The 15,312-nt window shown below is 39.8% G+C and overlaps 1 protein-coding gene across 1 annotated transcript in view; it reads right to left on the bottom strand.

Moving 5' to 3' along the window:
- LOC126831854 (mucin-12) overlaps positions 1 to 15,312 on the bottom strand; it is a 202,925-nt gene that overhangs the window by 86,746 nt on the left and 100,867 nt on the right. Inside the window, exons 67-76 of the mRNA XM_056103261.1 lie at positions 6,778 to 6,819; positions 5,838 to 6,121; positions 3,924 to 4,089; positions 2,990 to 3,307; positions 1,987 to 2,276; positions 1,479 to 1,614; positions 1,120 to 1,197; positions 809 to 823; positions 353 to 645; positions 28 to 157 (exon numbers count right to left, since the gene is read on the bottom strand). Coding sequence (XP_055959236.1) covers positions 28 to 157; positions 353 to 645; positions 809 to 823; positions 1,120 to 1,197; positions 1,479 to 1,614; positions 1,987 to 2,276; positions 2,990 to 3,307; positions 3,924 to 4,089; positions 5,838 to 6,121; positions 6,778 to 6,819 — 1,752 coding nt within the window. The remainder of the gene's footprint in view (positions 1 to 27; positions 158 to 352; positions 646 to 808; positions 824 to 1,119; positions 1,198 to 1,478; positions 1,615 to 1,986; positions 2,277 to 2,989; positions 3,308 to 3,923; positions 4,090 to 5,837; positions 6,122 to 6,777; positions 6,820 to 15,312) is intronic.

Raw genomic sequence — 15,312 nt, 5'->3', positions numbered from 1 at the left:
AAAGTTCAGAATATAGAAGATACTCACCTACGAAGCAAGCGTGTACACTAACATCAATATTAATTGGTTCGGTAATGTTTGTGGGTGTTATCTCTACCAAAATATCTGTGACAACTACTTCCGGTGGGAATGTAAGAATACCGTCTGAAGGATCATCCTGTTAGCATATATAAATAAACACAAGATATTCAACATATCTAACATGGCTATCCCTAAAAATAAATATTTCGTGGTATCGTCCAAACATAAACACCAAAGGAATTATAAAGAATAAAATACATTTGAAATTGTAACATCTGAATTTGGACTTAAGCAGCGTCATTTCTTAATTGTTAAAGATCCGAATACTTACATCAGTAGATTCAAGTAGGGTCCATGGTGCTGAAGGTCCCGTGCGTCCAAATACTCTAAATGTCTTGACATTTTCCCTGACTGGAAGATTTACTTCTGACAGATCAACGGGTTCACCCCCAGTAACTTTCAATGTGACGTTGGTAGGCGTGTCCGATGGGTTAATTGTAAATGGATCATCGCCTGGTCTCAGATCTGCTGGGTTATCTGTCGATGGGAAGGCAGGTTCTTGTTCAAGGTAAGTATCAGGTATAACTGTTGGGCTTCCCATTCCTTCTGTTACAACACATCGTGCTGGAAAAAAAGACAATTGATTGTTGATTGCTAATAATTAAAGACATTATAGGATAGAATGATAAAATATAATATATGTTTATGATATTTCAAGTCCAATGTTTAATTGTTGAACGACGTTTATATTGTTATGATTTATACATGACTGTATACATTAACTTACGTGTAGTTGATCCCACTGTAAATAATAATAAATAAATATTTTAATAGAATATCAGAATCGTTTCTGAAAGCTTGAGTAATTTAAACAACGCTACTTTAACTGACTGGTTAATCTCTATCAAACCCTGGTACTATAGCTTGTTTATACAAGAGCAAGAAAAGTATTAAACCTTCCAAATTATATAGCAAGATTGGTAAAATTGAACATATCTGCATATGTTTTTATAGTACAAGCCAGAAATTAAGAAGACATATCTTAATATAAACTAATGTCGGATACAGAAAAGAAAAAAGTTGAATATATATAATTACAGGTTGGTGATGTCCCAATTGCCACTGTAGGTGATGTTCCAATTGTCACTGTAGGTGATGTACCGAGTCCGGCTGTTTCTAAAATAATTAATAAACAGGATGTTAGTTACAGTAGGTGATTGTTTCTAAAATGATCAAAACATAACATGTCAAGTAATAACTTGGATGCATCACGGGTCTTTAGCACTTGCAGGAAATCGAGGAACCCATGTGGTTAGTTGGTTTCATATTGCCCGTCCATTGGTTTAATATTTATATCAGTTCAAAATGATTGAGTATTACAGTTCTCATTTGAACGACAGGAGTGCACCATACGACCCTACATTGTCCCAATCAGTCGACTATTTAATATTATATACCTTCAAAGCACGCTCTGACATCAATCTTAAAAGAAGTAGGCTGGCCTGAAGAGGTTGGTGTTACTTCGATTCTGATTTTTTCGGCTACTGTTCCAGCAGGGAATGAAGCTTTAGGGCTAGGTAACGATAAATCAGCCTTAAAAACAATGCAAATCACAGGTTAAAATACACATCAATTAGGAATCTCGAAAAGAAACATGTTGAGAAAGACAATGCTATAGACAAATTAAAATTAATTGGGCAGTGATGTAGGTGATATTTGGTTGTGGCTTGGATAAACATTGTGGGGGGGGGGGGGGTAGCCTCTTATATTTAATCAAAAGTCTCGCCACTGTCTATTGTTATGTATTCAGATGTCGGAGTCGTTCCGATACTGAGTACAGGAATAAACGGAATAAACATACAGCTGACATTGTCAGTCTTTGTCTGTAGCAATAATTGCTACACCAAGCCAGAACGATGTGTACATAAACACACATAATATCAAGACGAAACAAAATGTACTTACTGGGTTCAAGTATGCAGCTTCTGTTTCTGAACCGCCAGTTGGAGTTACAAATACTCTAATAGATTGAACATTATCGGGCGATACAAGCTGCACTGATTTAAGTTCTACCTCTTCATTTGTGACTGGTGTCAAATCAATTGTTACATCTGGTGTACTTCCAGCAGGGAAGGTGGCTGGGTCTGTACTTGCTGGTCTCAGGTTTTCTACATCAGTTGCTGCTGGCACAGTTGTAATACTTGAAGCAGGGATAATAGCAGGATTATCCATTCCATTTACTTCAGTACAGACAACTGTAATTCGAGGAAAAGGCATGCTCATAAAAAAAAGGAACTTGGAATGACTAGTTTTCTATTAGTTGATATTGAATTCCATGTAGTCAAATTTACAGAATATGAAGTTAATAATGTAAACTATAGCTAATACACAATATTTAGAATTAAATTCACGGAAAATGCACGATCACGAAAACAGGAACTTGGAGTAACTAGTTTTCTATTAGCGATAAACCCTTTTAAATATCATCACACTTAATTATTCAGATATCACTTTTCAGCCTTATCATATCTACAAGAGGCCTCAAGTAGTTTGCTGGAAAAGTTCCGGGCGCGGATGGCGAAGTTCTTGGTGCTGGATATATAATTGATTTGTTTTTCAGACTTGGACTGCTGAAGGAGTGTAACTGTCAAGCACTTTAGCAATATTATCCATTGCTTCTTTGTGTAAATAGACTACACCAAGAAAAAACAATAACCTCCAATTCTGCTTTATGTAAATAGACTACACCAAGAAAAAAATAATTGTACATGCAGAGGTACTTGAGATTCAACCCCATTAAGAATAGTATTGGGTAAAATAATGATTGATATCAGTGGATAATATGCTTGTCATCCACGGAAAAAAAGCGTATTTCATATTTCGTATGTAGGTGGGTGGTGCTTCCAAAGCCATGGGCATGGTCAGTTCAATGGAAAAATGGCAAAAAAGATCTAGTCATGAATATTACCTGTAGGCGATGTGCCGGGTGGTGGGACAGATGGAGAAGTACCTGGTGGCGTTGCAGTAGGCGATGTTCCTGGTGGTGCTGCAGTAGGTGAAGTTCCTGGAGGAGGGACAGTAGGTGATGTTCCAGGCGGAGGAGCAGTAGGCGATGTTCCGGGTGGTAGAGCAGTAGGTGATGTACCAGGTGGCGCTGCTGTTGGCGATGTTCCTGGTGGTGGAGCAGTTGGGGATGTTCCAGGTGGTGGAGCAGTAGGGGACGTTCCGGGTGGTGGAGCAGTAGGTGATGTTGCAGTTGGCGCTGTAGTTGGGGATGTTCCAGGTGCTATGGGTGAAAACGTTAGCTATGTATTAGAAAGATAATTATTTATCAGTTTGTAATTCTTTGTTTCATTGATATATTATTTCTAAAAGTACAATTGCACCAATATCTTAGGAGGTTTATGATGAAATCACTCGGTAGTGTTTGGTGCCATTGCTTATACAAATACGAAATGTATTATACTATTGCATCAGACAAGAGAACACATCTTCATAGCCAGATACCACGTTCTGCATTTTCTATCAATTATCAAGGCCCATTTAACTCATTAATATGAAAGAAATGTTCCAGGTGTATTGCTAATGTGATATGCGAGTCGATGTTCCGGATGGCACTGCAGTCGGTGATGTTTTATGTGGTGCTGCAGTTGGGGATGTTTCATATACTTTGGGTGAAAGCGTATGTTACATACCTTTACATACGGAAGCTTATTTCCAATAGATATATTTTAAGCAAACAATACCATAGGGATTAAGACCATTCTGACATAACAATATAATGTTTACAATTCTATTCATTATTTAGATTGCATTTGTCAACTTACTGATAACTTTGATATATGCCGTACTCTTTGGTAAAATCTTATCAGATTATGCATTAAAACATAAATAGGACCAACCTGTGGGAGATGTTCCTGCTGTGGCAGTCTCTTCAAAACATGCTCTTACATCCAAATTAAATTTAACAGCAGCTGTAGAGTTTGTTGGCACAATAGTAACTCGTATCTTTTGAGCTTTGGTTTCTGGAGGGAAATCAGCTTTTGGTATCGGGTCCTGGAGACCAGCCTATGGTTATACAAATAGACCATTTTTAAATTGTCAATTGAAACCGTGGCAAAATAGATAATATTGAGCAAAACGGGTAAAAATTCCTTAAAGATACATTATGGGAGATTTTAATAGAGAGTTGGTCATTCTTGCTATAATAGTTCAAAAATAGATGATGAAAGAAGAATATATTGAAAATTTCAGTCAAATTACTTTATTCTGAACAAAGTTATCACCATTGTAATTTTTGACTAGAAATAGGAGTCAACTCCCTCTTCACCGTCTCCGAGAATGACCGATCGTTTGATTGACAGGCGTATAATCTCGATTATCAAGTAACGTTTTCAATGGCTGTGGTTGCAATTCAATTCGTATCACATTTATTTTTACTACAAATTAAAAATAAGACTTTTAATATATAGACAAGAAGCGAAAGTTTGAAAGGAATGGACCAAATCAATGAGGCATAATTATAGCCGACTTCTTGTACTGTAACTGGTAGGGCTACGTAACTCTCGAAGCAGACAAATACTAATAGGAAACAGTGATCCAATGAGGCTGCAATTCAACTGGGGTGATGTTAGCTGCGGTGTTTATCAATTTCCATATTTTTCCTCTAAACGCAAGTGACAAAAGAGCATATAATACCGACATCCAAACTCTCATTTTAACCACAACTAAACATAATCTCAAGGCCGTATATATCGAACTTTCAATCAAATTGACTGACATGCGGCCTCGCTCAACAGCGGCCTCGCTTCGTATACTCTATCATTTAGCCTCGATCTAAAATTTGAGGGAGTATGACGTCAACGTAACGGTTAATCTCTGCTTACGACACCATTTAAAAATTTAATCAATCAATGAAATCCTGTTTAATTCCACCCGAATCCAAGCCATCCGTGCGTCTACAGAGTTGATTTTGTGCTTGTTGTGTAAATAAAGATCTAATTCATAATTTCTATGACATCTGAAGCCTAAAAAATGACTTGCAATAATCAGATTTAGCTCTTGCATAATGTATGTTTAAAAGATAAATGGCATGACTTTATGAAAAAATAATTAAATTTGACAGGAACTGAAGCGTTCGTTGGCACCATAGTAACTCGTATCGTTTGAACTTTGGTTACTCGAGGGAAATCCGCTTTTAGTGGCGCGTCCTATGATTTATACAAATAGGGCATTTTAAATTGCCAATTGAAACCATGGCAGTGCTAATATTGAGCAAAACGGATCAAAATTCTTTAAAGGTCTCCTATTTTTGAATTGTCTACACGTTTTGCTCGAGTTTCTCAAGACATACAATAAAAATGACGTGGATTTATGGAAGAATAATAATACAATTATACAATAAAAATGACGTACATGTATATGTATAATACTGTATTTATTTTGAAATGATCTATTTGGATTTAAATTTAGTCATAAAATATCTATATCTTTTCATGGGATCTGAATGTGGCATCTTTGAACGTGCATATTTTGATTTGTAACTTGTTAGTTCAACCGATGTACAGTTCGACCCCATCACTAAATTTTATGATATATAAGCTACTTTGCAGATTATACACTCATTGATAAAAAACATTCTTCTTTCCCACTGTCAGAAATAAATGATATACACTCAATGAAATATCTTTATGCACAGTAAGTATCCATATACATATATTCAAAAACTAATATTCGTGGCCAAATAACGTAATGTAAAGCACGTAACTGTTTTACCAAATTTACTTCGAATATAGTATTTAAGACATTAGACTTACTTGATCTGTTACAGGAGTTTCATTGCCCTGTGAATCAATCAGCACTATTTCTATGGATTCGAAATTCTCAGCATTCGGGAATGTGATGGATCCCAGATCGACATCCTCATCGGTATTAGGTGAAAGATCTATGGTAAATAGTATAGGATTGCTGCCGTTGGGTATGATAGATAATGGGACATCGCTTGTCCTTAGATTATCCACTTGGTCAGGTGTCAAACCCTCAACACTTGAACTTGGTATAAATGCTGGTTTCTCCATTCCATTTATCTCCTCGCATCTCTCTGAAAAAATTGTGAAAGAATACATGTTAACTCCAATGAAATATGGATTCAATTTTCACAGACTTCATGCATGTTTGAGATTTTCCTGTGGCGGTAAAAGAAACTGAGAAACTTGTTATGGTTATTTCACGCATATCAAATACAGACAGACTCTTTTATCATCTACGCTTAGTCTGAGAAGAAAATGTTCATAGTCGAACCGAGTCATGGTTTTGAAGTAGACTACCTGGGAGTGAAACTTTACACTAAGTTTCATCACTTTCACTCAGTTAGAATCAAAGTAATCTTGCCCCAAAGCATCGACCAATGAAACTGCTTAGCTCTGTCTGCTTAGCTTTAGCGGTAAATATTAATCATTGAACGCAGTCAAGACATTCGCCTAATCAACATCTACGCAGAAAATTTCACCATTCAAGTTAGTCAAGGGATTCATCTATTTCAACCAATTAGAACCAAAGTTATCGTGTTCAAATGCATCAACCAATCAAATCTCTACTTAGCCCAACGCAGAACATGCTCCTCTTCGAACTTCATTAAGGCATTCAACTAATAAACACCAAGTGTTATGGACAGATGGACGGACGAACCTATTTTGGTTGTCCCCTGCTTTCGTCAACCAATTAGAACCAAAGTTATAAATATTGTATTACTATTACCTGTGGGCGAAGTTCCGGGTGCAGTGGGCGAAGTTCCAGGAGCTAGAAATAGAAATGATTTCATCTTTATCTGATTTATTTTCATAATAGAATCAACGCAGGTGTTAAATCCTGGCCTTAAATACTTCAGAAAAGAATTGTTTTCATTACTGAGGTGTCGACAAAGCTTAGCGGTGATATCTGTTTGTAAGTAGATTACATCACTAAATAAAAAATTGCAAAGTAAGACTTGTTGTTCTGCATTTAACTTTGGGGAAAGAAGCTGGCGAAGTTTCAGGAGCTAGAAATAGAAATGATTTCATCTTTATCTGATTTATTTTCATAATAGAATCAACGAAGGTGTTAAATCTTGGCCTTAAATACTTTAGACAAGAATTTCAAGTGTTGTTCTGAAGGCGGATTTGGCGTGTCGACAAAGGTTCGCTGTCAGGTAAACTGGTAATATCTTTTTGTAATGAGATTACACCACTAATCTAATAAAAAAACTTTAAAGCAAATCTTGTTGTTCTGCATTTAACTTTGAGGAAATTACCGGTCGCCGTTGTTTAGCTTAGATATTTTAGAAACGAATAGATTGTGTGTCAGTACTTTAACTAGTCAACGTAAAGTGTGAAAACGGACATGGACATTCGAAAATCTGTAGCTGTTAAGCAAATTGACAATATCACACAACACTGCTTTGTGTAAATAAACTACACCACGAAATAAATAATTATAATTGTATAGAAGACTTGAATGGTCTGCTATAACATCCTTATGAATTAATTACATAACATGTTCCGGGTGACTGTAGATTTGGATATGCAATTGGTGCTTTTATAGGGCATAAAATAGAGTAGGTAGTAATATGAAAATGTTTGGGTTTGGGATGGTGATGGAACCCCATTGAGAATAGTATGCGGTAAAATAATGATTGATTTCAGTGGATAATATGCTAGTCATCCATAGAAAAATAGAAAGCCTATTTCATATTTCATATGTAGGTGGGTGGTGCTTCAAAAACGATGGGCTTGGTCAATTCAATTGACAAATGGTAAAACAAATCTAGTCATGAATATTACCTGTAGGCGATGTGCCAGGTGGTAGGACAGAGGGAGAAGTACCTGGTGGCGGTGCAGTGGGCGATGTTCCTGGTGGTGCTGCAGTAGGTGAAGTTCCTGGAGGTGGGGCAGTAGGTGATGTTCCAGACGGTGGAGCAGTAGGCGATGTTCCAGGAGGTGGGGCAGTAGGTGATGTTCCAGGCGGTGGAGCAGTGGGCGATGTTCCAGGTGGTGGGGCAGTGGGTGTTGTGCCAGATGGTGGAACTGTTTGGGATGTTCCAGGCGGTGGACCAGTTGGGGATGTTCCAGCTGGTGGAGCAGTAGGTGATGTTCCAGGAGGTGGGGCAGTGGGTGATGTTCCAGGTGGCACTGTTGTTGGGGATGTTCCTGGTAGTGGAACAGTTGGAGAAGTCCCTGGTGGTGGAGCAGTGGGTGAGGTTCCAGGTAGCGCTGCTGTAGGTGATGTTCCAGTTGGCGCTACAGTTGGGGATGCTCCAAGTGCTGTGGGCGAAAACGTTAGCTATGTGTTAAAAATACAATTATTGATCCATTTGTACGTATTGATTTTATTGAAATTTCAAGCTTCATCATAACTATAAGAGACCCTGTAGTAGTTTGTGGGAGATATCCCGGGCGCCGATGGCGAAGTTCATGGTCCTGGATATATTAATGATTTGTTTTTCAAGGCTGAATTTAAAGTGCTTGTCTGAAAATATAAGCAGGGCTTCGAAGAACTGTAACTGTCTATTACCTGTGGGAGAAGTTCCAGGCGCAGTCGGTGAAGTTCCGGGTACAGTTGGAGAAGTTCCTGGTGCTGTTGGCGAAGTTCCTTGTGCTGGAGACAAATGATTTTATATTAGGTATTTCAGAAAAGAATGAATTGTTTGTCAATAATTTAACAGCTTATATTCAAGTACTTTCCTGAAAACGTGTAACTATAAAGCAAATTGACAATATTATCCGCCACTGCTTTATAATTATAATTATAATCGCATAGTTGACTTGTTGTCCTATTTACCTATGGTCTCGGGTGCCGTCGGGGAAGTTCCTTGTGCTGGCGATAGAACTGATTTTATCTTTGATATTTCAGAAAAGAATGAATTGTTTGTCAATATGTGAAAAGCGCAAGTTAAACTGATCCGAGTGAATCGAAAATATTGACAATATCATCCAATACTGCTGTGTGCAAATAGACTACACCTTCGAAATTAATAATTGTAATTGTATAGATGACTTTAGTGTTCTGTTATAACACACTTGGGAGTTACAAAACCTAACCCTGGGCATTTAACTTCAAATCTGGAATTGGCGATTTTTTAGGTCACTTTATTGCATTCGAGGTACGTTTTGTTTTCAAAAATAGGCTAATGTAAACTAAACAACATATGCTTATACTAATAAAATACATAATACACATTTAAGGAAATAGTAAGATGGCATTTGAAAAGTCACAAAATAGTACAGGTAGTTATCAAAATGTTTGCATATGTAACCCAGTCCATGTCAAGCAAATTGTCAAATAGTTGACTTTTTGTTCTTTTATTACCTGTGGGAGAAGTCCCAGGCGCAGTCGGTGAAGTTCCGGGTACAGTTGGAGAAGTTCCGGGTGCTGTTGGTGAAGTTCCTGGTGCTGGAGATAGAAATGATTTTATCTTAGATATTTCAAAAACGAATGGATTGTGTGTCAGTACTTTAATTAGTCAAAGTAAAATATTTGTCTGAAACCTGACATTCAGCTTCGAAATCCTGTAGCTCTTAAGCAAATTGACAAATGGTAAAACAAATCTAGTCATGAATATTACCTGTAGGCGATGTGCCAGGCGGTGGGACAGAGGGAGAAGTACCTGGTGGCGGTGCAGTGGGCGATGTTCCTGGTGGTGCTGCAGTAGGTGAAGTTCCTGGAGGTAGGGCAGTAGGTGATGTTCCAGACGGTGGAGCAGTAGGCGATGTTCCAGGAGGTGGGGCAGTAGGTGATGTGCCAGGCGGTGGGGCAGTAGGTGATGTGCCAGGCGGTGGGGCAGTGGGTGTTGTGCCAGATGGTGGAGCAGTAGGGGAAGTTCCGGGTGGTGGAGCAGTAGGTGATGTTCCAGGCGGTGGGGCAGTGGGCGATGTCCCAGGTGGCGCTGCTGTTGGGGATGTTCCTGGTGGTGGAACAGTTGGAGAAGTCCCTGGTGTAGGAGCAGTGGGTGAGGTTCCAGGTAGCGCTGCTGTAGGTGATGTTCCAGTTGGTGCTACAGTTGGGGATGCTCCAAGTGCTGTGGGCGAAAACGTTAGCTATGTGTTAAAAATACAATTATTGATCCATTTGTACGTATTGATTTTATTGAAATTTCCAGCTTCATCATAACTATAAGAGACCCTGTAGTAGTTTGTGGGAGAAGTCCCGGGCGCCGATGGCGAAGTTCATAGTGCTGGATATATTAATGATTTGTTTTTCAAGGCTGAATTTAAAGTGCTTGTCTGAAAATATAAGCAGGGCCTCGAAGAACTGTAACTGTCTATTACCTGTGGGAGAAGTTCCAGGCGCAGTCGGTGAAGTTCCGGGTACAGTTGGAGAAGTTCCGGGTGCTGTTGGCGACGTTCCTGGTGCTGGAGACAAATGATTTTATATTAGGTATTTCAGAAAAGAATGAATTGTTTGTCAATAATTTAACAGCTTATATTCAAGTACTTTCCTGAAAACGTGTAACTATAAAGCAAATTGACAATATTATCCGCCACTGCTTTATAATTATAATTATAATCGCATAGTTGACTTGTTGTCCTATTTACCTATGGTCTCGGGTGCCGTTGGGGAAGTTCCTTGTGCTGGTGATAGAACTGATTTTATCTTTGATATTTCAGAAAAGAATGAATTGTTTGTCAATATGTGAAAAGTGCAAGTTAAACTGATCCGAGTGAATCGAAAAAATTGACAATATCATCCAATACTGCTGTGTGCAAATAGACTACACCTTCGAAATTAATAATTGTAATTGTATAGATGACTTTAGTGTTCTGTTATAACACACTTGGGAGTTACAAAACCTAACCCTGGGCATTTAACTTCAAATCTGGAATTGGCGCTTTTTTTAGGTCACTTTATTGCATTCGAGGTACGTTTTGTTTTCAAAAATAGGCTAATGTAAACTAAACAACATATGCTTATACTAAAAAAATACATAATACACATTTAAGGAAATAGTAAGATGGCATTTGAAAAGTCAGAAAATAGTACAGGTAGTTATCAAAATGTTTCCATATGTAACCCAGTCCATGTCAAGCAAATTGTCAAATACTTGACTTTTTGTTCTTCTATTACCTGTGGGAGAAGTTCCAGGCGCAGTCGGTGAAGTTCCGAGTACAGTTGGAGAAGTTCCGGGTGCTGTTGGTGAAGTTCCTGGTGCTGGAGATAGAAATGATTGTATATTAGATATTTTAGAAACGAATGGATTGTGTGTCAGTACTTTAACTAGTCAACGTAAAGTGTTTGTCTGAAACCTGACATTCAGCTTCGAAATCCTGTAGCTCGTAAGCAAATTGACAAATAATAAAACAAATCTAGTCATGAATATTACCTGTAGGCGATGTGCCAGGCGGTGGGATAGAGGGAGAAGTACCTGGTGGCGGTGCAGTGGGCGATGTTCCTGGTGGTGCTGCAGTAGGTGAAGTTCCTGGAGGTGGGGCAGTAGGTGATGTTCCAGACGGTGGAGCAGTGGGCGATGTTCCAGGAGGTGGGGCAGTGGGTGATGTGCCAGGCGGTGGAGCAGTAGGCGATGTTCCAGGTGGTGGGGCAGTTGGTGTTGTGCCAGATGGTGGAGCAGTAGGGGAAGTTCCGGCTGGTGGAGCAGTAGGTGATGTTCCAGGCGGTGGGGCAGTTGGCGATGTCCCAGGTGGCGCTGCTGTTGGGGATGTTCCTGGTGGTGGAACAGTTGGAGAAGTCCCTGGTGGTAGAGCAGTGGGCGAGGTTCCAGGTAGCGCTGCTGTAGGTGATGTTCCAGTTGGCGCTACAGTTGGGGATGCTCCAAGTGCTGTGGGCGAAAACGTTAGCTATGTGTTAAAAATATAATTATTGATCCATTTGTAAGTATTGATTTTATTGAAATTTCAAGCTTCATCATAACTATAAGAGACCCTGTAGTAGTTTGTGGGAGAAGTCCCGGGCGCCGATGGCGAAGTTCATGGTCCTGGATATATTAATGATTTGTTTTTCAAGGCTGAATTTAAAGTGCTTGTCTGAAAATATAAGCAGGGCCTCGAAGAACTGTAACTGTCTATTACCTGTGGGAGATGTTCCAGGCGCAGTCGGTGAAGTTCCGGGTACAGTTGGAGAAGTTCCTGGTGCTGTTGGCGAAGTTCCTGGTGCTGGAGACAAATGATTTTATATTAGGTATTTCAGAAAAGAATGAATTGTTTGTCAATAATTTAACAGCTTATATTCAAGTACTTTCATGAAAACGTGTAACTATAAAGCAAATTGACAATATTATCCGCCACTGCTTTATAATTATAATTATAATCGCATAGTTGACTTGTTGTCCTATTTACCTATGGTCTCGGGTGCCGTCCGGGAAGTTCCTTGTGCTGGCGATAGAACTGATTTTATCTTTGATATTTCAGAAAAGAATGAATTGTTTGTCAATATGTGAAAAGCGCAAGTTAAACTGATCCGAGTGAATCGAAAATATTGACAATATCATCCAATACTGCTGTGTGCAAATAGACTACACCTTCGAAATTAATAATTGTAATTGTATAGATGACTTTAGTGTTCTGTTATAACACACTTGGGAGTTACAAAACCTAACCCTGGGCATTTAACTTCAAATCTGGAATTGGCGATTTTTTAGGTCACTTTATTGCATTCGAGGTACGTTTTGTTTTCAAAAATAGGCTAATGTAAACTAAACAACATATGCTTATACTAATAAAATACATAATACATATTTAAGGAAATAGTAAGATGGCATTTGAAAAGTCACAAAATAGTACAGGTAGTTATCAAAATGTTTGCATATGTAACCCAGTCCATGTCAAGCAAATTGTCAAATAGTTGACTTTTTGTTCTTTTATTACCTGTGGGAGAAGTCCCAGGCGCAGTCGGTGAAGTTCCGGGTACAGTTGGAGAAGTTCCGGGTGCTGTTGGTGAAGTTCCTGGTGCTGGAGATAGAAATGATTTTATCTTAGATATTTCAAAAACGAATGGATTGTGTGTCAGTACTTTAATTAGTCAACGTAAAATATTTGTCTGAAACCTGACATTCAGCTTCGAAATCCTGTAGCGCGTAAGCAAATTGACAAATAATAAAACAAATCTAGTCATGAATATTACCTGTAGGCGATGTGCCAGGCGGTGGGATAGAGGGAGAAGTACCTGGTGGCGGTGCAGTGGGCGATGTTCCTGGTGGTGCTGCAGTAGGTGAAGTTCCTGGAGGTGGGGCAGTAGGTGATGTTCCAGACGGTGGAGCAGTGGGCGATGTTCCAGGAGGTGGGGCAGTGGGTGATGTGCCAGGCGGTGGAGCAGTAGGCGATGTTCCAGGTGGTGGGGCAGTGGGTGTTGTGCCAGATGGTGGAGCAGTAGGGGAAGTTCCGGCTGGTGGAGCAGTAGGTGATGTTCCAGGCGGTGGGGCAGTTGGCGATGTCCCAGGTGGCGCTGCTGTTGGGGATGTTCCTGGTGGTGGAACAGTTGGAGAAGTCCCTGGTGGTAGAGCAGTAGGTGAGGTTCCAGGTAGCGCTGCTGTAGGTGATGTTCCAGTTGGCGCTACAGTTGGGGATGCTCCAAGTGCTGTGGGCGAAAACGTTAGCTATGTGTTAAAAATACAATTATTGATCCATTTGTACGTATTGATTTTATTGAAATTTCCAGCTTCATCATAACTATAAGAGACCCTGTAGTAGTTTGTGGGAGAAGTCCCGGGCGCCGATGGCGAAGTTCATAGTGCTGGATATATTAATGATTTGTTTTTCAAGGCTGAATATAAAGTGCTTGTCTGAAAATATAAGCAGGGCCTCGAAGAACTGTAACTGTCTATTACCTGTGGGAGAAGTTCCAGGCGCAGTCGGTGAAGTTCCGGGTACAGTTGGAGAAGTTCCGGGTGCTGTTGGCGAAGTTCCTGGTGCTGGAGACAAATGATTTTATATTAGGTGTTTCAGAAAAGAATGAATTGTTTGTCAATAATTTAACAGCTTACATTCAAGTACTTTCCTGAAAACGTGTAACTATAAAGCAAATTGACAATATTATCCGCCACTGCTTTATAATTATAATTAAAATGGCATAGTTGACTTGTTGTCCTATTTACCTATGGTCTCGGGTGCCCTTGGGGAAGTTCCTTGTGCTGGCGATAGAACTGATTTTATCTTTGATATTTCAGAAAAGAATGAATTGTTTGTCATATGCGAAAAGTGCAAGTTAAACTGATCCGAGTGAATCGAAAAAATTGACAATATCATCCAATATCATCCAATATCATCAATTAATAATTGTAATTGTATAGATGACTTAAGTATTCTGTTATAACACACTTGTGAGTTACAAAACCTGATCCTGAGCATTTTAACTTCAAATCTGGAATTGGCGCTTTTTTAGGTACGTTTTGTTTTCAAAAATAGGCTAATGTAAATTAAACAACATATGATTATACTAATAAAATACATAATCTACTTAGGGAAATAGTAAGATGGCATTTGAAAAGTCACAAAATAGTACAGGTAGTTATCAAAATGTTTGCATATGTAACCCAGTCCATGTCAAGCAAATTGTCAAATAGTTGACTTTTTGTTCTTCTATTACCTGTGGGAGAAGTTCCAGGCGCAGTCGGTGAAGTTCCGGGTACAGTTGGAGAAGTTCCGGGTGCTGTTGGTGAAGTTCCTGGTGCTGGAGATAGAAATGATTTTATCTTAGATATTTTAGAAACGAATGGATTGTGCGTCAGTACTTTAATTAGTCAACGTAAAGTGTTTGTCTGAAACCTGACATTCAGCTTCGAAATCCTGTAGCTCTTAAGCAAATTGACAAATGGTAAAACAAATCTAGTCATGAATATTACCTGTAGGCGATGTGCCAGGCGGTGGGACAGAGGGAGAAGTACCTGGTGGCGGTGCAGTGGGCGATGTTCCTGGTGGTGCTGCAGTAGGTGAAGTTCCTGGAGGTGGGGCAGTAGGTGATGTTCCAGACGGTGGAGCAGTGGGCGATGTTCCAGGAGGTGGGGCAGTAGGTGATGTGCCAGGCGGTGGAGCAGTAGGCGATGTTCCAGGTGGTGGGGCAGTGGGTGTTGTGCCAGATGGTGGAGCAGTAGGGGAAGTTCCGGGTGGTGGAGCAGTAGGTGATGTTCCAGGCGGTGGGGCAGTGGGCGATGTCCCAGGTGGCGCTGCTGTTGGGGATGTTCCTGGTGGTGGAACAGTTGGAGAAGTCCCTGGTGGTGGAGCAGTGGGTGAGGTTCCAGGTAGCGCTGCTGTAGGTGATGTTCCAGTTGGTGCTACAGTTGGGGATGCTCCAAGTGCTGTGGGCGAAAAC

Source organism: Patella vulgata, chromosome 9 (genome assembly GCF_932274485.2).
Source record: "Patella vulgata chromosome 9, xgPatVulg1.2, whole genome shotgun sequence".
Classification (NCBI taxonomy): Eukaryota; Metazoa; Mollusca; class Gastropoda; family Patellidae; genus Patella; species Patella vulgata.
This window is presented reverse-complemented; position numbering and strand designations above follow the sequence as displayed.